Below are 25,179 nucleotides of genomic sequence, written 5' to 3'. Positions count from 1 at the left end.
GAGTGCTATGACTTGAAGTAACACGGCAACTCCTTCACAAAGCTCCATGAATATTTGCTGCTTCTTTGAAAAATTCTGGATTTGAAGATGAACATCTCCAATGTACAAAGCAACATAATCTTCACTAATTTTCCTGTACCAGAATATGCAACCAGTAGCATTATTCGGCATAGACATTAAGTCTGCAGCGACCAAATTAACTTCTAGTTTTCTGTATGCCAATAGCTGCTTCTAAAATAATAACCAGGATCTGGATAAAGTCTGAGTGTCTGCTGAACAGTGGCAGCCATTGATCCCAATGGGAGAGGTTCAGCCCATGATTCAAAACATTCATCCTTCTGGCTGCAATGGATAAGAATTATGCAGAAACAGATGTACCTCAGCCAAACAGGTTGGCAGGCTACAGGCACTTTGGGGTTCACAAAAAGCTTCTGAAAAAATACATGGAGTTCTTTTGTCTAGAAATGGCTTTTGAGACTGAAGTACAAAAAAGTCAGTGATATGCCTTCAGAAATACTTTCATCAGGTGTATGTAGCTGCAATGCCAATGTGGTAAAAAGACTGTAAATACAAATGCTTGTGGTGAGGTTGCGTGACAGGACCAATAAACTCCGTGTCTGAGAAAAATGTTTTGTGTGAAGTAGAAGTCCCAGAGCATATAGTAACTAACAAAGGAGCTGGCCCTAGATGTCTGAAAGAGAAGAAGGATAAAGGCAACTAGAATTAAGAGATATAAACAAATGACTAATGCTTTGATGGCCCAGTAACGACTCCCTTTTGAGCTCTCTGAGGGCTGGTCTCAGCCTCCTCTATTTGGAACTAACTCAATCCAGTTGTAGGTCTGGGCCCTGACTCATCCACAATTAAGCTGTTGAAACCTCCAGCTTTAACAGAATGGCTCTGAAAACAGGTGGGTCCTCAAGGAGTTTCCCACAGGCTGTTAATCCTGGATGCTTACAGGCAGGCATTAAGGTCCAAATTAGACATGTTCTTGGTTGTCAAGATGAAAGGCAGAGAATAGCTGTATGCACACAGTACAAAGACAGTACACTTGTCTAGAAAATGTTATTCCTGTTCCTAAATACACAAGTTTGTACCACCAGTCTGAGAAAGGAGAGAAGAAATAGTTTCTTAGGCACAGGTTCATTATCTTCTGAAGATTAAGCCATGCTTCAGTCCTGCTAATTCCTTACCCTCTCTCCTGCAAAAATGAGTCCCTTACAATCTCTGATGGTCTGAATCTAATAATTCTGAAGGCCCTATATATGAACTTCCTTTGTACCTGTATTTGCCAAGCATTTCAAAGAGAACAGGAACAAGTTTTTGAGCAGAATACAACAAAAGAGTTAAAAAGCCATGAATTTGACCACTTTCTCCCTGACTTTCTGTAAAGGAGAAGAGTGGGCTAGCAAAGCATGTAAAAGGGGAGCCTACAAATCTTATTCACTGACTGTTTTTAACGTGCAATTTCATCAACCATTTTGATTTTCCTGTGCCAGGAACATTCTACACTTCTGTCCTTTCTCCAAGAATGGGTACACTCTCCATCGCTGCAGTACAAAGAAGACAAAGGGATTGTGATTCTCTTACACAACAAATCAAAACAAAAATCCCCAACTTCATATTGAAAAAACAAAACAGAAAAATCTCTGTGACTGTGTAGAAGAATTGGCAAAGCTGCTACTTCACAGCTTCAATAAAGTGAGAGAAAAGTGTGCAAAAATAGCTCCAGTTCAAGAAAGAAATTCCTGTTAATGAGTTAGAGCCATTCTCATCCATGAAGGGGACTCTCAAGCGTGAAATACATCTTTCAGAAAAACTAGACACCTTTGATAACACTTCGATGTGAGAAATGTGTGGCATTAAATCAAAACCAGAAAATATAAATTTTGCTGTCCAGATAAGTATGCCAGAATTAAATCTTTCCACTTGAAATGACATGTAAAACCTATTTATGAGAACTATACAAGAAATACTTCACTGCTTGATTAGAGTGAGAAAAGACTACTCAGAACACAACCTGTGTGAGTAACATTACGGTAGAAGCGACCCCAAGGCATAACTCCTTTAGATCATGAAAGAAAGTCAGCATGAAGATCAAAAAATATGAACAACGTTACCAATTGTTATAAGAAAGGAAGGAAAAGATGCTGAGCTTCTAATGCAGGTATGCGTTGTGTTTGGCAGTCACAGATGTTAGCAACTGACAGAGCAGCTAATATGACATATTTCCCTGCCAACAGAGGATTGCTTCCTTTACCTAGAGCTTTGCTTCCATCTAGTTTTAACTTTCTTAATAAGTGAGGCTCTCCCTGTTTCTACCGGAAAAGAATATTTCATAGTCTAAAACTCAGCTCATTACTTCTTTTTTATATATTTGCAAATTTACCCCATTATTTATGTTTACTGCTTCATTAGGCAGAGCGACTATGCCTACTTTTGCTACGGCAAGCAATTTTCTTCTCTGTTATTCACGCTTTCTTGGCTATAAGGAGAGAGATGCTATTTTAAAGTAGGTCTGAATAGAATGATTTAAATTGAGAAAGAATCAATCTGTGGAACAGTAATAACTAGAATTAGCAGATACTGACCTCTGCCAAGGTGATAACTGTTCCATATCACAGAGGCATATATCATGACTCACACAGAATAGGAGACATCTCAGGACACATGCAAAGGATGCTGGATCTTCATGGGAAGCGAACATCCAGAATGACACTGATCCTGCTCAGGTGCTAAAAACAATAAACACCCATCCATTCACTGTGGATGGAAATCACCTAGGCTAAGAAAATGGGCTCCAGATAAGGTCTACTTCAGCAATTGAAAAGGGCATCAAGGAAACACTGTTCTGAGATTTAGAAGTGTTCTAGTAATTAAAGTTGTTTAGAGCACAGGGGATAATTAATGTTCAATGTGAGGTTCAAGGCATATTCTAACTCCTCTCCTGCACACTTGTATTCAGCTCTATTTTTGATTGTTTTTATTACATGGTGGATGATATTTTTATTTATAAGCTGATTATTTTATGTCTAATTAAATGTAAATAGATGCAAGGGGAGACTTACCTTCAGCACTTATTTATCTGTTGTCATGGGACAAAGGTAATAATGAAAAATGAGAAGGGCCCAGGGAAAGAAACCCAATTCTGATGGCCATTTTATGTCATGCAGATACTGAAACCAGAATACATATCCATAATGCAAATCAGACTTCTGGGTTTTATTTCCATGATTTGCAAAAATTAATTAATCTGTAATTCATAAAACCTAGTAAGTTTCTAACTTCATAATATTGTTGGGAAACAGAAATACCTGAATAGTGTAAAACAGAATGTTTGTAAGATTTGATAAAATTGGCATCAAAATTTTGTACACTTATCTGAAAACCATGTTTTAACAAACTGACTACAGTTGCTTAAAATCATTTGCGTTGCTATTCATGGTAAGACTTCAACACTCATTATTACCTGGAAATTCATATCAGTGAGCATATTGATCACATTGTACCTCACCTTCCTTTGAGGGGAGATCTGCTGAGGCTGCTGAGCTTTTGAACCTTTCAGTGACTGTATATTATGCATCACTGTGCAATTTGACTTGAACCCCAAGAGCAGGTAGGAGGAATAAATAGGGAGATTGCTAAGCAGTAAGAGAAACAATGAAGTAGAAAAATCTCTTAGCTTACACTTGCATTTTGATTCCCTCATCAAATAATGTTTTTAAAAAGATGTGCTTTAAAAATTATTAGTTCTCAGCTTACTCCAGCAGTCTTCATTCCCTTATATCTTTCAAGTACCTTTCACAGCTGTTTTAAAACACATAGCTGTTTTAAAACTCCTTGACTAGACTCTTTGTTTTATAATACAGCAAAAGGGTTGCAATTTGCATTTAGATTATGTTTTCTTTGTAGGGATATCACACTGGATGTATGAATTTCACAGTCCCACTTCTCACAGAAGTTCTTAGTATGGCCTGTGCTCTTAAAACACATGATCAAGGTAAATACACTTCTGTGTGAGAGAGAGAGAAAGAGAGAGAGAGAGAATGAGTCAACAGACTTCATATCATCACTCATAGGAAAATGTTGAAATAACTTTCACAATTTGAAAATATTACTGCAGCTATAACCATTAGTACCATCTTGGTCTGTAAATAGGACAGATCAGCCTCTCCAAAGACAACTACCTTCCTTAACCTTATCCTGTATTTGTTTTTTAATACATGTTGTTTCCCAAGGCAATTAAGAACTGGAACAGAAACCTAAAACATTAAAGTGAACAATTTCACAAACACAAACGAAAGAGAGAGCAGAAAATTATAGAATCTATTTAAACAACAAGCTATCAGCCTATGGACAAATGAACATATTAGATTTCAATAATCATATTCGGCATCTCCCCTTAATGGCACCTGGGAAGGCCAAACACGATGCAGCTGCTCCTGGCTGGATGGCAATGATGACTAAGGACAGAATTTTCCAAACATGAACTTCCTTCTCCACAAGCTGGATTGCCAGAAGTGCAGCTCAAGGAAACTAATACTTTGCCTGATTTCTTTTCCATCACAATGTCTCTCTTTCTTGAGCAAACCAGGCAGAAAAAAAAAGAGCATCAATGGCAGCTTTTTAAGAAGGGCTTCGTTTGTTAGCTGTCACTAATTTAACTCCTATGTATGTTTCTCTGCTCTCAAGCAAACAGAGGATAAGATTCTGGGGGTAAAAAAAGAATTGGATAATACTTCACATTGCAGCCCAGTAATAGGCTTATTAAATACCAAATCAATTTGCTAATTAATTAACCCCCTCAATATCTTAGTAAGGTATTGTTAGTTTTCAGGGGGTGCTGTTCGTTTTTCCTCAGATGAGGAAAATAACAACTAAGGAGTGGAAGTATGCTTCCAGTGAGCAATGAGATCCCTGTGTGTTACCAGGGTGTCTGAGGGAGAACTCAACCAATTCAAAAAAAGAGGGAGTTTTCAGCAGAGCATTTGCTTTGAAAACTTCACTCTGGCAATAATTTTGTCATTTAGCCTTGAACTGTTTCAATCTACTGGTCTGACAGGACCATGACAAACCTAGCTGACTCAGTGAGGTTTCAGAGAAGTAGTGGGGAAGAGCACAACCAACTTTTCTTCCCGGGATTTAAAGGGTATCAGCTACCTATTTCTTATTTGTATTTTAATTAGCTATAGTGTGGATATGTGCCAGGAAGTGTGGCTGGAGAAAGATGCTATTGTTTTTAATTCATTATTACTTTGAAGTTTATTTTAATTAATGTCAGGAGCACTTAAAATTTTAAGTAGGCCTTCTTTCAAGATGCATTTAAAACAAAACAAAAAACCTAGAATTATTTCAATGGAGCCACAATATGAAAAACCCCAAACATTTACTGGCAACCTCTGCCTCAAGGACCTCACATTTAAAGAGGTAAGAGGCAGGAAAACAAGGTCACATGTAATTTTTACATGTTTCACTACTGGCACAGATGCAAGGCTGAGTACTAAAGAGAGGGTCTTGTTAAGTTGTCCCAGCATGGCTGTACAAGAGATGAAAAAGATACTGAGGCAGGTGTGGGGAAAGTAAGTCCTACTGACAAAAAATAAATAGTCTGTAATTCTAGTTTAAGCAGTAGAGCTGGGAGTCATCTCGCCCATGTTGAAGGTGACTGGTGGGTCAAAGGCGATGAGGACAGAGCTACTCAGTTCACCGTGATTTGTCTAAGACATCATTAGCTATTTTGACAAATGAGGGTGAACTGTATTACAACATGATCAAGGGTGAAACCGAATAGCTACAACCGTAAACAGCATAATCATTTACCTTAATGACAGGAAAGGGGAGCTGTGGTAATTGCCAAAGAACACATGGGGTCAGCACTGTTCTTTAATACAGGACAGACGGATGTGTGCAATGAGAAAGGCAAGAACCCATGAAGAGTAAAGAGGTAAGAAAAATGAAGAAGGGCAAACAGCGGGTGATCAAGGAGATGGAAGTCAGTGGGACTTCTCTGCAGGAGAAAAATCCAGTGCCTGTGTCACAGAAAGATGAAGTAGGAGAAAAACTGAAGGTAGCCATGATAGTTGCATTACAAGTGGTTTTCTTGGAATAAAAGGTAAGACCTTTGTGGAAGAAAGGACTGGATTGAGGAGTGAAACAATGGCTACGATTATGGATACAGCATTCATTTCTATCATAAAGACATTTACTTAGGAATAACGTATTTGTTAATGGCACAAATTAGGTGAAGATAGTTTTAGCTGCTCAGATGACCCCTGTAATAGGTAAAAGGTGTCCAAAAGCCATGCAGGTGTGAGCCAAGGAGAGAATCGATATCCAAGTGAAGAGCAAGGAGCAGCAAGTGGGAAGCTACAACAGCAACAGCAGACTGAAGGCAAGAAAAAGGCAAAGTGGGAAAAGAAAAAAACCTGTACCCTCACATCCCCGCTCGCCAGCTGAAGAGCAAGGACACAAGCACAGCCTAGGGACGGCGCTCGTGAAGATCATCATCAGGACAGTTTTGGTCCAGACAGCCACCACAGGAACGCACCAGGACAGGGGCTGAGCAGGCTGACGGGGCCAAACCACACTGGTGCCTTTGACGTGGCAACAAGGGGGCTCTTCGCACTTCGGAGGACACGAGAGTTTCACGGCCGCGGTGCTCGCGCAGCCTCACGGCGAAGCCCCGGAGTCCTGCCCAGGAGGCGGGGCCAGCAGCTCGCCCCTCCCCTCAGCGCTCCCAGGCGCGTGCATGCGCCTCCCGCGCCAAGCACCCGGGCTCCGCCCGCGCATGCGCGTTGGCCCCGCCTTACGACTGGCAAGATGGCGCGCGCGGCTTCACCCCCCCCTTCCCCTGCCGCCCGCCAGGGCGCGTGCGCCGTCCGCGCGCACATGCGCGGTGAGCGCGCGGTGGTGGCGCGGGCGCGTCCCTCGCCGGCGGGTCGGTCACCGGCGCCCTGCGGGCCAGCCCCTCCGCCGCTCCCTCCCTCCGCCTCCTGCTCCTCCGCCGCCGCCGCCTCCTCCTCCTCCTCCTCCTCCTCCGCCGCCGCCGCCGCAGCTCGTGATGCAGCCGTGCGGCGGCGAGGAGGCAGCGGCTGGGACGGCGGGGGCCGTGCTGCCGCTGCCGGGCGCCGACCCGCAGCTGCCGCCCTCCGGTAGCGGCGGCCTCATGTTATTCTACGAGCTAGGAGGCGACGGTGAGGCCGAGGCGGGGGAGGAGGCCGAGGCGGCGGGCGGCGAGAGCACGGCCAGCCCGGAGGAGGTGGAGGAGGAGGAGACGACAGCGGCGGCGGCTTCGAGCGGTGAAACGGCGGCGGCGGGCGGCGGCTGCAAGAGCTGCACCTACGAGGGCTGCAGCGAGACCACCACGCAGGTGGTGAAGCAGCGCAAGCCCTGGATGTGTAAGCGCCACCGCAACAAGATCTACAAGGACAAGTACAAGCGCAAGAAGAGCGACCAGGCCCTGGGGGGCGGCGGGGCGGCCGCTGCGGGGACCGGCCCGCGGGCCGAGGTGAGGCACCGGGGTGGCGGGTGGCCGTGGCTTGGGCCTCAGCTGGGGCCTCCTCCGGTGGCGAAAGTCGGCGGACAGCCTGGCTGCCGTGTGTTCCTTGGGGAGCGGGGACTTCCCCTGGGAAATCGGTTTCTGTCACACGGAGTGGGACCTTTCTGTCCAGAGGAAAGGGATGAAACAGGACAGTCCTAGAGCTTGCTCTTCCTCTAGTGCCAGAGCAAACCCTGTTTCTCTTCTCTTTTCCTATACAAATTACAGCAACTTATAACCACCAGAAGATTCCAGGAGAAAAATTCTTGCTAGAAGACGCTTCGCTCTGTAGCATGTGTTTATTTCACAGGAGGAAAGATGAACATACAGATCTGAGATCTCTGTCTTCTTGCCCAGTTGGTTTTAAAGTCACAGAGGCCATTGGCTATCAGATTATATTGTATATAAAACCAGTTTTGTAGGTTCTTCAAGATACTCATTGATTTTTTTCGTATTAAATCGCAGTTAAACATTTGGACCATTAATCCTACTTTCTTTCGTAAAATTATGTGCATTGTTTCGATGGGGTAGTAGTGTCAGTGGGAGAACTGATGCTAACGTTCAACAGGTTTTTTTCTACAACCAGGATAACACAGTTCTTAGTGGCCGCTTCTACTGAGTTTTACCGTTCAAGATCTTGTATTTAGATGATCTAGAAAGAGGGAAATGGTTCTACTTTTGAAGGTGCTGGCTAGTTTGTGCTTGAAGGGGCAAGTATAAAATAGTGGTTGCCTTAAGAAAAAACCTTACCCAGCACTCCTGCTAAAAGCAACTTTTTTTGTCAGCACAGCTGTCTCTGGAGTTGTGTGACTGGGAACTGATCTAACTGCAAGCTAACGATCAAAAAACTTTTTCTGTTTTTCTTCATATAAATATAATAGTAACCATACCGGGTGTCGCACCAAAGAATCTCTTTTTGTCTAGCTGTAGAAGCGGGTGTATAAGAAAAGGGCAAGTTTACATGATGCTGCTAGGGAATATTCTCCCAGCTTCTTTCTCCTTCAGCTCAAAGGACTTGCTGAGATACATGTGGGTTTTCCGATATATTGTAACTCTATGTCTGTTCCTTGTACTTTTTTAGATTGTTTTTGTTGAACTCTTGTAAACTCTCAGCACCCATTTCATTCTGCTAGTTTCTTCAGGTCTGCTACCTTGTTTGAATGATCTCCTTGTTGTTGAACCTGCCTGCTATTAACTTGCCAGCTAGTGTTTACATTAGAAGATACAGTGAACAACTGATTCCTGTTTAGTTTGTGACACTTACTTGGTAGGCTAGCCTCTAAGTTGTTTCCTTCCCACAGTGAAAAGGTGTAGGATGCTGGTTTCCAAGTAAAAAGTTACATACTTTTTCTTCTTGTTGCCATTTTGTGAACCTTCTCTTAGTTCTAGTAGCTACTTCTCTTTTAGATGAAAGAACAGTAACTGCACACAGTATTCAGGATGTGGGTGAATTTTAGATTTATATACCAGCATGATTTTTCTTCTCTTTATTTCCTAATAATTCATCATGCTCAGTTCATGATGTGTCTACACAAATATTTGTGCAAGTTCAGAAAAGGAGACAGTATGGGAAAAGGGAAAAATTGCTGCATTTCATGTAGGGATGGGTTAAGATTTTTTGAACTGTAACATGAAATAGCGGTTATTGCATGTTGGAAGAGAGCAGGCTTGCTGCTCCCATTTTCTGCAAGTGCAGGTTGCTTTGAATGTTAAGAAATTAAGGCATGAACTTGTGGAAGAAAGCAGGGTATTTAGTGCTGAACTTTGTGTGCTTTTTTGTGGTAGTGTCTGTCAAAGCCCCACAAGTTGTCACTGGGGTTAGAGTTAGATTCCTAATAGAAGTTTCATTTTTCATTTCTGTGGACAGAATTGAAGTGAAAGATACTTGGGATACTTTGTTGTTGTTCTTGCTTGAACCCTTTCAGGTAAATGGAAGCATCAGTAAGTTGTAAACTTAATACTCATAAAAATTGAACACTGGTTGAAATTTTCCATACCATTAATATTTTCTCTACAGTAGATTGTAGAGCCATGTTGTTTAGAAGACAGTCTATGTGACTGGTGATTGTACAAGGAACAGAATAAACTTGCAAAGAAAAAAACATGTAGACTTTACTGTCTCTTTCCTGTGGCTCTGACAAGTTCATAACAGTATTCTGAAGTATGTTTTGGTTTGCTATTAAAAGTGTTGTTGTCATTCCTACTCAGTTGCGAATGTTAAATATCATTCACTTCCACAAGCTGGAGATTGAGCTGTTGTGAATTACTTCATTTGTAAGAAATGCAGTCAAATAATTCAAGCCATTAACTAGCCATAGCAACTGGGTTAGTTTTGCAGTTTGTAAGACTAACTCAGCTGCATTGCTTCACTGTGGCTGATGAAAGAGTGAAAATAATGTGGAAAGAAGAGGCCAATTCTTGAATAGATCTGTTTCCATTTTTGTGCTGTTATTTTCCTCTGCGGATTAATGAGGCAAATTAGTCTTTACTCTTGGGACTTTCTGCGGTGAAAAGTAAATGTATCATTTTATCAGGGTTTATAGTCTCACTTGTCAATTATTTTTTATTTTCTTTCACATGCAGGATAGTGTTGAAGGTTCAGTTTCTGTTACAAAGCAGAGAACAGGATCCATTGGAGATCGCCCAGCAAGACCTACTCTTTTAGAACAAGTACTGAATAAAAAGAGGCTGGTAAGTTTTGTTTTCTTAGAGGTTTTGAACTCAAAGGCAGTGTAGCAGTGTTCAACTGTCACCCTTGTGAAAGATGAAAATCAGTTTAATGGTCATACACTACATGTTCATATATTCAAATTTGAAATAGGCTGCAAAGCAGATGTGTGTCTCAGCCCCCGTCTGAAGAATACTGAGATGACTAAATTTAATGATCACTGCCACATGAACTGAAGTTGAGTGTTTTGGTAGTACTAAATAGAAGGGATTATTTCTTTGGGGCAAATAGTGCTTATGCTATAACTGGGATGGTTTTTGACTTGTTAAACCAATTTTGCTGTAAAGCTTTATATAGAACAATGTGTGGACTTTATATCTGATGTAAGCTTTAATTACTGTAGTCTGTTTTAAAAGTTGTAGACCTATCATATACTTCACATTGCATATATATTTGTTGATAAAGTGAACTGTGTAAGCGAACAGTATGATTATAATATTTGTAGACTGCATGAATGGCATGTGTTGTAAGTTTTTAAACACTTCTGTTGCTTCTTTAAAGAATGAAGCCCAATGCAAGTAAGTAATTCAGGACTTACTGTTCCTTCAGCTTCTTCATTACAGCTTTCTGTGTTACTGGTTTTTACAGTCTCTATTATCCAAAAGCTAGTGGGACTGTTTGTCTGTTCTCTCTGTTAGCTATGCAAAGCAATTTAACAGTCCTCATTAAAGTGCTGTAGTGCTGGTTCAGAAATTTGAAAAAACTATTTTTCACATTCTCTGTTCTTCATGCCGTGCTCACTGAATCGTTTTCCCCTTTCCTGGCTGTTCCTATTTATGTGGCTGTTAATTAAATTAAAGGTATATTAATGAAACATTATTTTTTCTAGAAATACAACAACCAGAGGCTTTTTAAATAGATGTTGAGAGCTTTTGCAGTTATGTCAAGGCTCTTCAAAATTTGAGGTTTCCTTGCTATTCTGGTCAAGTGACATTCAGATTCTCCTTGATCTGGTTCTTGCTTCTCTCCCGCTCTCTGTCTGATCTGACTCAGTTTCTCTCATTCAGCATTATTTCTTTGAGAATTTCTTCTTTGTTTTTGCATATCTGCACAACACAAGGCCTGAGGGTTATGTGGTGACCCAGAGAGAGCTCTTGTGGCCTCTTGCATCCAAGGCTGTTCCATACCTTATGTTTCTGCACATGGAAGTGACTGCACATCACTGGTAGCTGCCTGCAGGTTTATCACTTAGAAGTGCCAAGCCGTTTGTGCTTGCATATAAGTTCCTTGCATGTGGTTAATCTCTGTGAGGAGAGGCTTTTGTGGTGGCCCACGTGTGCCTGAATGTGCAGCTTGCACTGGATAAAGATAGAGAAAGCCAGAGGCAAGGGGCTGAGAAGCAGCAAGTTGTGGATGGAGAGCCTGAAGAACCTTAATGTCATAAACCAGCAGCAGATAAGACCTACTTGCTGCAGAACTACCCTGTGCAGTGAAGTGACTTGATAAAGCTAATGTGCCCTAAGGAAAAGGTGGCTGCGCATCTGTTCAGTGAGCCTGTTTGTTGTTAGTAACTGCTTTCAGTGGCCGATTCACTAACCTTAGCTGTTCAGTGCTGCTGTAGGTGTGAGGTATATGCAGAATGGTTGCTTTCAATTACAATCTCTGCAGAGTTGCCCCATATAGCATAAAGTTCTAGACCTGCCCTGGAAGTTGTTGGACCTTTTGAATGTAAACCTGTATTACAGAGTTGCAGTACCTCTTTGCTTATATCAGTGAAATGACTGTGCATAATGAACAAGCAGTCTTGGGAATTAATTCACCTGAAAAATAGCCTCTTTCCTGCAGTAATTTTTGGAAGGATCCATTCCCAGCCTGATTTGCCATTTGACCTTACAAACACTTGTGCTGCCACCATGCAGAAATGAGAGTTAACAACTGGAGCTGGATCACAGACAGCAGCTGTTCAGGCCAGGAGCCAGATGCACATAGTTTTAGATACTTTTGTCTTTTGACTGAAGGTAGAGAGTTGGTTGCTTTTTTTTTTTTTTTAAATGTTGGAGAATTATTGAACACTCGGTGAATATTGAATCGTAGAGTATCTTGGGTTGGAAGGACCCCATAAGGATCGTTGAGTCAAACTCTCTGCTCAGAGTTTCTCTTAGAACTTAGAACTCTTTTAGAACTTAGACCAGAATTTAGAACTTAGAACTACACTAATAGTGTGACTAAGAGCATTGTCCAGATGCTGGAACTCTAACAGGCACGTGAGCTTTTCTGCAGAATTGCAGTATTTCATTTATTACAGTATTTTTGAGCTCTCTGCACTAGGAAATGTAGAAATTGGCTCAAAACTGAAGCACAATTGAAAAGTGTTTGTTTCCAATATGTCAGTAGATTACTTCCATTTGCTATCTTTGTTTTTTGCAATACTGTATATTCTTTACATTGTGAATCTGCCTTCAGGATATGTATTAATGCTGCTTCTGGTTACCTGCTGATGTTCTGAAACAGTTTCTAGGTGTTTTTTGTGAGCATGTTTTGTAATTCTTCAGCATTTAATTGAACTCTCATATGGGTGTACAGGTTTGGGCTGGGATAGTTAATTTTCTTCACAGTAGTTTGTATGGGACTATGTTTTGGTTTTGTGATGGAGAGTGTTGATAACACAGTGATGTTTTAGTTATTGTTGAACAGTGCTTCATCCCACTGGTGAGGGATTGAGCAAGAGGCGGTGTGATGCTTAGTTGCCTACGGGAGTTAAACTGCAACAATGGGTAATGTGCAAATTGACTTAATGGAAAAAAATATTGTAATATAAATATAATCACTGTAGTGGCAATTTAATATATGTGAGTACTTTAAAGTCTGCTTTCTCTTTTTTTTGCAGTCCCTACTCAGAAGTCCAGAAGTAGTGCAGTTCCTACAGAAACAACAGCAACTGTTAAGTCAGCAGGCTTTGGAACAAAGGCAGCAACAGTTTCAAGGAGCACCTGGGTAACCAGAACAGATCAGTGACCTGCATATAAGTCTGGTGCTGAAGGAGGAATAGGATGTGTATTTTATATAAATACAAAGAATCTCGATGTTTAAAGGAAAACTAAAGTTGCTGCTGTTATGTATTTTACTTGTTTGCACTTTTGAGGTTTTGAGCTGCTTGGGTGTCTGCAAACTTGTGAGCAAATCTGGAGGAGTCTATTTTTTGATTCTTTTTAAAACTTCATTTTAATGTTTAATTTTTTTAATAGATATTTGTTTATATTAGTAACGTTCAGCTGTACACCCTTTTCCTACCAAAGTCTTCCACTAAATTAATGTTTTTCTATATAAGGATTTACTGTTAAACAAGTCACTCTTTGATGACAATCATTGAAGTCAGTTACTTTCTATGGAAGTTTTGAAATAAAGTCCTGAATTTGAGCCAGTCCAGTGGCATGACCTAACAGGAATTGCTCAGGGATATGAGAAACTAATGTCCAGTAGAATCTTGCACTAAAGGCAAAGATAATGTGCCATCAAGAAGTTGATCCAGTGGCCCAAAAAAGTGCAAATCAGGTGATCCTCCTGCTATATATTCATTATCTGCAAGTTGTGTAGGTTTGAAATGCTTCATTATGTGTGCAAAGCATTTTAAAGTTTCAAAAGAGATAAATGGCAAAAAGCTTTAGAGAAGAATTGGGTGAAATGTATGCAACTGAGAGTTGGACCTTGTTTTGTGGAGTTATTTGTAAGGACCAACCTCTCATACATTAAATATAACTTAGTTACAGATGACAATATCACTCATTTTTAAGTGACCACATTAAATTTTAAAGCTTTTAACTTGTATTAGCAAATGCATCCAAAAACTAAACTGTAATTTTGCATTTTTTCCTTTATGTAGTCTTTTTCTTCTAAAAAAAGTATAATTAAAATTCTTCTATTAAGAGAACTGATATCAACTCTAGTGCTAGACTTCTCAGGTTTTCAGCCAGTTCAGATGAATTTGCAGTTGATTGGGTTAAGAATCTAAACACTGTGTTATGTAAGTGTTGAACCCCATGTTTTGTTTTTAAAACAAAGTTTTGTATTAAAACGCATTTCTGAACAGAGATTATCTGAATGGTGTAGGTGCTCATTAAAGTACTACTTAATACTGCGACAGTTTGATCCGCTAAATAATCTCTCTTCAGGAGTATTTGTTAGTCTTGCGAATTTTTACAAGCTGTGCTTTGTGTATGTATAGAACTTGGTCAGTAGGGATTGATTGTATTTAGCATTGTGCAAGTTGTTCTTTAAAAAAGAAAATGAAAAACTTTGTATCAGCAGTTCTGGACCAATAAGAGTTTGAGTAAAATCTTTGTTTCTCTTTTAAAAAAACAAACCCAAAGCCTGTCCTCCTTTGTTCTGTTAAATTTGTATGTTGGGTTTTTTTCTATACTAAAATGGCTAGCTCTGGCTAGGTGACATTTAAAACTCTTGTGTTCCAAGGCTCTTGTTATAGGTGGTTATTTTAGCTTTAAGTAAAATCAGATTACTGTTTTCAGTGTGTCAGAATATTTGTGAAAACATAATGGGCTGAAATTGTAAAACAGGGTATTTGATTTTGTTTTAAATGGTCATCTTACAAAAGCACTGAGGTGAGCAGATCTGATTAAACTTTTTTAGAAAACAGACCAACCCTCATGGTAGAAAAGGGACACAGGGGATGTGTGATAACAGTGCTGAACGAGTTGGTTACCTCAAAACGAATGAAACTTGCTGAATTTGTGCATAGAGATGTTCAGCACAGTGCAGCTCACCTATCCCGTATTTCTGGTGGTCTGTGATGGCAGTGCCTGACAGGCTGGTGCAGATGGCAGGAGATGTGCTGACAACAGGGCTGCCCTGTTCAGGCAGGGTGCTGGGTGGGATTCCCAAACCATGTGTGAACACAGCAGTGGCTGTGTTCCTCCAAGACCATTATGTCATCTTCTCCCTTGCTTCTGTTGTTGCAGAACAAAATCTGAACTTTAGGAAGGTTTAAAACCCAACTCTGTAACAGTACATTCTTACTATATCTCTTTTTCCTTGAGCAGTTTGAGACCCTCATAGCAGCAAGTCTGTCTGCTCGCTAATGTTGGTCTGATCCACAGCTAGGGCTTCTGTCGTAGGGCAGCATCACTGCTCATTAACTGCCTGTCGGATCAGGGCTGCCTCCTTCAAAAGTAAGCTGAACTGTCCTCTTACATCTTCAAATCTACCACAGGACAGTGAGGGATGCGTATACTTTGTAACATGTAGATTTTATGCTGTATTCATTTGCAACCCATTTTATACTGTCCAGCATCCCATTCTGCTGGGAGTGTTGCTTCATCCCATTACTCTGAACACACCAATTCCTCTTGCTAAGTGACATATGAATAAAGGCTTTCTAAATGCTGTGGTTACCAAAGCCACTGGTGATCAGACTGGGACCTACAGCTTTCCAGGGCCAGTCTCTTTCAAGGAGAAAAAAAGGAGACAACGAGGGAAAAGAGCTCTTTAATCAGAAATATCTTTATTAACAGTAAAACACAAGACGTGAATAATCCCTTTTACAATAGAATAATTCCAGCCAAAGAAAATGGAGTGTGTTAAAAAGTGTACTGTTCAAACATCAGGCTAAATATGTTGACTTCAGAATGCCTCAAATGCAGCAGGAGGAATGCTTGTGAAAATGTCCACTTGATTAGCAATTGTTTTATCTTTCTTGACATGACAGGGCATGGGGCAGAGTACTCTGGGGCTTATTGGAGGACTCTGAGCTGCCCTCATCTCTCAGGCTCCTGAAACTAAGTATGTTTGAGATTTTTCATTCTCAAGAGTCCAAGTAGCGTTCTTTATACAGCAATCTGCGCTGTTTTAAAGATGATCACTAGCTGTGAATAATACTTCGTTCTGGATGATGCAAATGTTTTGCTTTGATTCCGATGGAAAAGCAAGGGCAGAATTGTTCACAGACAGAAGTGACACTGTTAAATCTATGTATGATTCATGGTGCTTGTACTTGACACAAAAAAACCTGCACCTTGCTTGAATCTGCCATTTTCGCCCTGGACTGCATAAAACTTTACAACCTTATGGCTTCATTGACCCCCACAATAAGGCTTGTTCCTTCACCTTGTCACACTTCTCAGCCCCATTTACATCACAGAGGTGATACTGAAATGAGGGATTAAATTGCTAACACTGATTTATCTGCAGAAAGTATGCTGTGGTACATTTCACTTAAAAAGTATTATAAATAATTCAGAACTCCAATTGCTTGAGTAAGTGAAGAAAATTTATGTGAATGTGCATTATCTCTGCTCATCGTTGTGTTTGTTCCCTTGCTCTTGTTTGCAAAGCTTCTCATGGACATAACTGGATTAATAGGATTTAACACACACTTTAGCATCAAAAAATCACTTTGAAACATGATGTGCTCACTACTGTGAAAGTGCAAGGGGTCAGACTTTAACAAGTTTTTTGTAGCTTTTCTTTGCTGATGAGGTCTGTATTTAAAATTATTAACTGGTTTGTCTATTTCTTCCTATGCTATTCATATGCAATATTATTTGAGTACTAACACAGAATATAAAATAGCAGCATCCATGGATAATAAAACCACTATGACTGAAGATCTAAAAACTGTTCACAATTGGCTGCAAATGTTCACATTGGCTATAATGGAAGAGTAGCCGACTCTGGAGGACATAGTGGTTACAGACATGGCCTGCAAATTAGATTCATTATCTGTACAGGCACCAGGTTTGCAAGCATGGCCCAGGTGCAAGTGGAGGCATCTTCCTGATGGGCCTCTCATATGCCTCACCTCCCCGGCAGGAAAGTGTGGCATCCATATGGCAATATAATGTAAGGCACACCTGGGCAAGCTGTTGGGAAGCCCTGGGGTGAACGGGTAACAGGATTCTGGCTGCTCCTGGCCACTCCGCAGCTTCCTATGAGTAGACGATCGGTACAAACCAAAGGCTGTGTTTTGTGCTGGTGCACAACATGCAAAAGTGTCCGTCTGCAGTAGAGACAGAAAGGGATTTCTCTCTGCTAAGCACAGAGTAAATGCCCTCCCAGGCTTTCTGTACTCCCAGAGCTGCCATTAGGAAGAAGCCCTGTTTCAGTGGCTGCAATGAAGCCTCCAGGTTGAGAAGCTTTTTATTCACAGATCTAAAGTCTCACATAATCTCTCTCCCGGCTGCAAGATGGGACCAACTCTATCAGGCTCTTTTTTGATGGTGACCCGACCTCTTACTTGCTCTCAGGGAAGCACACTTGTCTATTCTTAGTTCCTGCTATAAATGTGATTTCATAGGAGTCCCTGTGAAGGCTCCTGCCGATTCCATCTTCCTTTGGGCACTGCAATTTCCTACCTAAAAATGAAGCAAGTTGCTTTATTGCAATTCCCAGATAGATTATATATCCATGTCTTTCGTTCATGCAGTTTGTGTTTCAGACTGCAGTTTTTTTTGAGAAGCACATACTTGGATGTGCTTGTAGTGTCCTTGAATGGTTGCCCAAAACTGAACTCCCCATTAGTCCTTCCGTGAGGCAAAGGGTAATTTTGCAAGCGCAGTTCCAAGATGCAACCAGAGCCTACTCCCTGGATCACATGGAACACCATTTTCCCTAACATATCTCATGGCTTAACCAGGAGGCTGGCACACTCACCCAGGCTGTGTGTATAGGAAGCACCAGATTAAGGATTGTGGTACTCCAAGCTGCTCCTAAAACAGGTTTTGATGTTTAGTTCAGATATGAATGTAAAAAGCTTCAGTGAACACAATGGCTGCCCAAGCACATGCTGCCTTGATACCTCCAGTGATGACCACTGACCATATCTGGTCATATGCTCCCTCCTCCCCAGTTCCTTCATTCTCTAAGTGCATCTCTGGCTACTGTAACCAACCATGAACTAGAAGTCCTCTATAAAAAATACTTCTCAGCCACTTCAGTGGGGTTTTCACTCACCCAGAAAGGCTTGGGTTCAGATGTTCGAGTAACGGCCTACTACTCTCCAGGCTTCTCCAGAGCAAGGAACTCTGACTTGGAGAGCATGTGGGACAAGTTATGGTTGGTACATTTCTGATGATACATAAATCTATATTCTCAACTTTTAAAAATGGTATTTAATTACACTATGACTCATTAATTTTTCTTTGTTTGGTTTTGGTCTTAGTAAATTAGATTATGGGGAGCTGGGGGGAAAGGTGAATAGTACAGAGGGCGTAATGTTTCTTTCTTGTGCTGAGCACCATGTAGTGCTCAAATATTCCTGAAAGCTATAGCTGCACCAGAAAAGTCTGCTGAGCCAGGAAAACTGGCTTTATATTTGAGACCCTTTCAAAGTTACTAAATTCAATCAAGCTTGTTTCCATCCAGCCAGGAAGCAAACAGGCTCTGCCTGAGCTGCCTCTGTAAATCCAGCTGTTCATGCAATTCCTCAGTTGCTAGTGAGACTTTCTGGTTCTTAGAGCTTATAGGCAAAGGTGAGTGTTGTAAGCCAGGAAGAACAAGGGCAAATTAGCTATAGTTACAATCACAAATGCTTGATTTTTTCCATTTTAAGAGCTGTGCGGTAGAGATGATGTTTACAGTGAGAAATGTTTGCAGTGTTTATTTTATGCTGAGGGACCATTAATATCTTGTAACTCTGTCCTGCACTGAACTCATGCAGAAATAGCTAAGGATAAACATATTTCACCCTGAAACTGTCTCTGCAAACAGAGAGCACTGGCCTGTGGCAACCAGTTATCACGGAATCTCTGCACAGACCCACAGAATAATGTGAATTTTAAGGGATCTGTGCAGGGAATCAAGTCTGACACCCTGCTCAAGGCAGGGACCACTTGGAGAAGGCTGCTCAGGGCACTAAAAGTCTTGACACAGTACTTGCTGAAGAAATGTAAAGAATTTCCTTGACTCCAGTTGATGTTACCTGGGGCCACAGTTCCCCTTCGTGTTGCTGATACATTATCCTTCAGACTAAGCATGGCAAAACATGAAACTTCCATAAGGTGTAAAAAGATGCTTGTGGCATAGCCTCTGGTGGGGAGGCAAAGCACATGCTACACTGCTGAACTACAGCCACTGCTATACCGTACCTGACCAGCTGTTACAGTGCAAGGTTATGGGAGTGAGATATCAGAGCGGCAGTGCCACTGCATGTCTCCATGCAGTCAGTGTGCTAGATTTGCTTCTGTCACCTCTGGATGAAAATGGCACTTTAATACTGGTGCTGCTGAAGAACTGGCAGCAATTAAGCAGCCATCTTCTCTTGACCACTTAACAGGAAAACAAGTGGTCCGTGTACCATGACGAATGTGCTTTATGCCTCTACCTGATCAAACTCCCATTGCTGCCTGCTGATGCATGGTACTTCTCCACAGAAACTTTCAAGAAGGTTTGAACTGTTGATGACTCAAAAAACATTTTTAAAAATCTGCCTTCGACCAAGTAGTCTCTCTGTAAGTGGTTTTAAATCTCTCAGGAAGCCCATCTTCAAAGCTTGAGTATTAATGAGTATAATGAGTACATTTAAAGGCTTTAAATTGACTACAGGTTGATAGGTTCATGAAGACCTTTCAACAGAAAATATCTCCTTACAAAATGGGGATACATTAGAGTGAGATACAAAGTTACACTGCTGTAAATTACGAGAAACCTGAATTTTTAACTGAGCTCAATTCACATGTAGCAGAGAAGTCTGTAAGGGACTTTGTTCAAAAAGAAAGGGAAATAAAGGGTTTACTTTTTATCACTGCATCTGGGCAGGGGTCATCTTCCTCTACTTGTTTGCCTCATCTACTGTTACCACTTCTCCCTTGTGATGTGAGCTCTCCCAGTCCCTCAGGAAGGAGCTGTCGGCTGCTTTGTGTTTGCGCAGTATCTCACACAGAGGAGCAGGCCCGTACAGGCCACCAAAATAGGTAATAGTTCACACAGTGATACAGCCTTCCCGAAGGCTAACAGCTCCGAGATGGCTGTTTGGCTTTGATTGCCCAGAATCAGGTGCTTCAATCCAACTTTCAGCAAACAGATAAATTTACTGAAATTCACCTCATCCTAATGCAGACAGTTTAAAGAGGTCAGAAGAATCATGCTCCAGAAATGCCTAACTTACTAGTAAGGGAGTATTAAGGTGACTACCTTTAATGAGATGCATGTGTGGACTGCACTGAAGCCAAATCCTATTTGTATGAGGATTACTATAGAAGTAGACATACATAAAGGACAAACTGCTCTGAATTTCCCAACTTCCATTTAAACAGCAGACACTTAATAAGCAAGCATCATTACTAGTCTGAGAAAGCCACCACATCTTCCCTATGGCCCATACCCACTGAGTTGGTCACTACTGAGTTGGCCCTCACCAACTTTTGGATATGTCCAATGTAACAGTCCACATTTGAGCTAGTGACCCGTCACCAACTTTTGGATATGTCCAATGTAACAGTCCACATTTGAGCTAGTGACCCTTAGTTCTCCTTATACTCAATGGAAGACATAAGCATGTTCAGAGCAGAGTGTATTTCATCTACTTGAAATACCTGCCTTATGATGAAACAAATGATGCCCCAGAGGAACCTGCTTCTCTTCATTGGCCATTCAGTTTTCCTCTGCAGCATTGGCAGGAAAGTGGGTTCTGGGGATGCCCAAGAGAAGATGCACCTCACAACATCCCCCTTTGCTCTCTGTGAGCAAGATGACAATGCTGAGAATGTCTAAAAGCAACCCGTAGGCTTCTCTCTATATTAGGAGGGAAGGAGGTTTCAGCCTAAAAGGCAAGGCAGAATCTAGGATAAAAGACAGCTAGATCCTGGACGGGAGAGGTGATTTTCTCTGTCCTTCGCTGCTAAGAAAGCAAAGGAATGAGCAAAGGAATGAAAAGCACAGAGAAATAACCGGAGAAAGGGTGAAATAAACATGCTAAAACCCATGCTACCAGTACCTCGGTACAGTGACACCGATAACAGAGGGAGCTGCTTTTCCAAACTGGTCTTTCTTTTGTCTGCTAAACAGTAAATGGCACACCTGGAATTTCTGTGTCACATTATTATTGGATTTCATTGCTGCAGGAGACTGTAAAGCTTTTCCTATCCCACAGTGACACTGCTGACATCACATGGTGACAGAATAGGGTTCTTTGCATTCACAGATTTCCTATACAACTTGCTATTACTGCTCAAACTTATCAGTAATTTATCCTTGTGTGCCCTAAAAATTCTGCAGGCAGCTGAAGATGTATTCAAATGAAGTAACCCTGCTAGTTTACTGATTCTTCTGCTCTGTTCATGATTACCACCCCATAACAGGTATTATATAGCATCTAAAACACATGGAAAGTCTTTCTGGTGAATGTTATTTCCTTTGTGTATGTGATGTAGCTGAAGATTTCAGGCATCCTCTTCCAATTATGCAGTAAAATGTGTGTCACCAGATATTGTGTGAGAAGAAAAGAAACATTCTGTAAAACTTTTTTTTTTTTTTTTCCTTAGGATACTTCTGGTATGTTCTAAGGAGGAATGAGATTAGAGAAGCTATCACTCTTTCTGACCCTTAAAGCAAAACGATTTTCAGTGGACTGTTATGTCTGGAAAAAAACAATCCTCTACCCTTTCACCAAGGTAATAGGAACAATCAAAATGTAGTAGGAGTTTCACCTGCCTCCTCAGAAAAGGTTACCAAGTGAACAGCATTTTTTAAGACTGGCTCTGTGGATGAGAGTATGGGCAATAGGTTTCTCTGCTTACAGAAGTGCAGACAAGGAGCTTTTAAAAAAGATTCTGCACATAGATTCACTCTTTGCTTGTTCATGGGTTACACTGCCTCACCATCCTCCAGTGCAGGCAAGGCAAAAAGTGTTGCAAATGATAAAGCCTGTATCTAAGATGAGAAACTATCCATGGGGATGTATGAAGTGACTGGCAGGAAAGCCCTCTCTGTCAAACCCAGGTGTTGCAGACAGATCCTGAGGACTGACCCAGCACAGGGGATGGACACGGCTGTTGCCCATCTCCCTCTCACTGCATCCTGTGAGCGTGGGGCTTCCTGTTCCCAGTACAGAGACTATCCCAGGATAAACAAGAAAGTAATTATTCATTTCTTCAATGCACACTTCATTTCCCTTTTCTGAATCACAGTTCAAGTCCCTTTTAGATGTACCCTTGATATCAGCACAGTAGTCTAACTACAGACAGTCCTAACTTTAAAACAAACTACATCAATACTGTATAATGGATAGGATTCAATTTACATGCCAGATACATATGCAATATGTATGTACTTTGCAGAAAAGCACTGGAAGTTAATTAGTTTTTAAATTTATAGGCATATATTTCAAATTTTCTTTTTTTTTTTGGGGGGGGGAACTTGTTGCTTTTCAGTGCAGCAGTACTGTACACTACTTTATTAACAGTATCAGACTACTCGGATGTGTCCAGAATGCTCTGACAAGGCTCCAGTGCTGAACGTGTCCTGAGGGCTCTCTCCTCCTGCCAAATCCTAGGGGAGACAGGGATGCCTCAGCTCCTCAGATGACCTGTTGTCCCATCGTGCTTTGCAGTAGGGAGACAGACTGGAATTGCAGTTTAGTCCTTCAGTTCACTGGATAAAAGTCATCTCTACGCATAAGTCCTGTGCACCACCTAAGGTCCTCTTTTAGACCTGAAATTAGGATGTGAAATGGATATAAATGGTGTAGAGATCTGACTTTGGATGCCGGCAGAGGGGTGAATTTCACCTACTAGGAACAGCTACAGCCAGGTTTCTAAATCCACGCGAAAGTGCTGACAATTCGCACCGTTTACTGGCTTGGCTGGGGAATGAAGATGCTCACAGGAAATGTTTGACACTTTTGCAGGAATTTGGCTTATTTTGTACTAGAGAACAGATAGGCTATACCTGAATTTCTAAACTTATTGTACTGGCATCAGAATAACTAGAAACCACAAAATGTAGCATGAAAAAAAAAAAAAAGAGAGTAGACTATGTATAGATATATTTACATCTACATACATCTACATATAGAAGCTTCTGTTCACTGGAAATCCTATAAGCCACTGCCTGCAATAGCATCCATCCTAAGGGAATTCTAGAGATGAATCTTAAGAGACTGAGGAGATGGGGTTATGAGGTGAGCCCATCTGTGTCAGCACCTTATCCAGCCATTGCAATGGTCCATGCAGGTGGATCTCAATCCAGCAGGGTGTGCTTGTAACATCTTGGCGATGATACTCTGCTCCCCAGCCCTATAAAAGCATCAAAGGAACGAAAAGTGAGTTGTTTTTTTTTTAAAAAAAAGAAACATTAAATCACAACTCCAGTGCTGACAGTCTAACACAACTACAGGTGATCCACCACCCAAGTTCCCCAAATGTAATGCTTTGTCCTAGAGATAATCTTAGCTAAAACCTTTGCTCCTTTAAGGTCATTGTTATCACCGTTCTCAGGGACTCTATAGTATTAAATTTAAAACGCTCAGTCACACTTCCAGGTGCTGAGACCAAATGGCATCGGAAGGTCTGTTTCCAAGCTTGGCTGCTTGCAAACAGCCCATGGGGAATGGTCCCTGCTGTTCGCACCCCAGAGACGTGCACAGGAAAGTCTGCCAGACTGCTGTCTGGTGCAGATGAAAAGCAAGACAGGCCTTGTCGTAACAGTTTAACAGGAACTGGGAATTATCCTGGGCACTGCTTCATTTATTGTTAGAGATGGATCCTATGAGTCTGAGACTCTAGAAGTTCTAGGTATTTATCTGAACTTCTGGAAACCTCCAGCAACGTTCCTATATACCATATCTAATCTATACCTAGCCATTTCTCATAGGTTTTCTATCCTTGAATATGTCTTCTGTTCCCATGGGAGTTCCCAGCTGCCTGCTGTGGGAAGTCATGCCGTAATTTCTCCAGCTCTTTTAGGGAGATAAGGGATATGGAGCATCTGACAGACGATGGGATGTGGTGCTGGCAGGAGGAAAAGAGAACCAAGTGGGCAGAGTGTCTGACTGTTAAGCAGGAAGCCTGATTTCACAGCAACACAAGTCATCCAAGTCACAGCCCAAAGTCTCAAAGCTCACCGGCTGTCTTGCTGCCAGAACTGAACTCAGATTTCCACAGGGCAATGTGCAAAACCTGGTCCCACTGCAGGATGTAGCTTTTCATTTGTGAGCCACTGGTCAGAGAAGCTGAGCCTTACCTATCTTTATGCTAGTCATGCGGGTTGACATTCTTGTCATAAAAAAGAACATGGAAGTATATTAAGATTGATGCCTGCCAAAGGTACCTGAATTGTAGAGTGCTGAACAACGTGGACAACTGAGGCTGCTAGAACCCATTTCTCTAGATGAGCAGCTGCAAAACTAGGATCAACACCAAAACTTGATGATATAATTAAATGGTCTGGATAAAATTAATTTCTACTTAATGAAGGGGGAAGAAAGCAGAAGATTAAGATACAGACCCACCAAAGCCCAAGGAGTACTTTTAAACAGGCAGCATTTTTCTGACCTGCAGAGAGCATTTATCAGGCTAGAAAAGGCCTGTGTGCACAGGCAGCTCAGATCAGCGTTCTGGAAACATAAAATGCCACTCTATATCAACGCAGTCAGACTTCTCAGCCTTAAGTACTCGGCTGCAGTGAAGATGCACGGCCAGAAGGGCAAGGGTCGGAGTCGTCGGTGCACCTCTGCTGACTGGCAGGACGGAAAATCCGGAGGAATGGGAATGACGGGGTGCAAGCACAAGCTGCCCGATTTGGAGGAGCCTGGCGGTGGCAGGCATCTCCCTCTGCTGGCAGCTCCCAGACACTCAGCGCTGCTGTCTCGCTGCCTCCTGGAGCTCCCAGCAGGGGGAACGCCAGGAGGGCAGGACCCCCGGTGCCTCCCGCACATCACTCCCGGGCCGCGGGCAGCCTCCTTCATCCCCGGGGCCGAAGTGAACCCGGAGTGGAGCTCTCTTAAGGAGGGAATGAGAACAACTTGCAA

The 25,179-nt window shown here is 41.8% G+C and overlaps 2 protein-coding genes across 2 annotated transcripts in view; one reads left to right on the top strand and one right to left on the bottom strand.

The window, feature by feature from the left end:
• Positions 1 to 5,929: 5,929 nt before the first annotated feature.
• Positions 5,930 to 14,718, top strand: RFXAP (regulatory factor X associated protein). Its single transcript, XM_074901351.1, is given in 6 exon segments — positions 5,930 to 5,996; positions 6,901 to 6,995; positions 6,997 to 7,035; positions 7,037 to 7,507; positions 10,121 to 10,228; positions 13,093 to 14,718. Coding segments are annotated over 6 exon segments (891 nt in total). The 3' UTR covers positions 13,204 to 14,718.
• A 6,996-nt stretch (positions 14,719 to 21,714) lies between these two features.
• The window catches only part of SMAD9 (SMAD family member 9), a 37,659-nt gene continuing 34,194 nt past the window's right edge, over positions 21,715 to 25,179 (bottom strand). The window contains exon 7 of the mRNA XM_074931829.1: positions 21,715 to 23,446. Within this exon, the coding sequence (XP_074787930.1) occupies positions 23,303 to 23,446 (144 nt within the window). The 3' untranslated portion in view covers positions 21,715 to 23,302. The remainder of the gene's footprint in view (positions 23,447 to 25,179) is intronic.

This window comes from Athene noctua, chromosome 1, assembly GCF_965140245.1.
Source record: "Athene noctua chromosome 1, bAthNoc1.hap1.1, whole genome shotgun sequence".
Taxonomy (NCBI): Eukaryota; Metazoa; Chordata; class Aves; order Strigiformes; family Strigidae; genus Athene; species Athene noctua.
The sequence above is the reverse complement of the archived record's forward strand: the minus strand, read 5'-3'. Positions and strand labels throughout refer to the sequence as shown.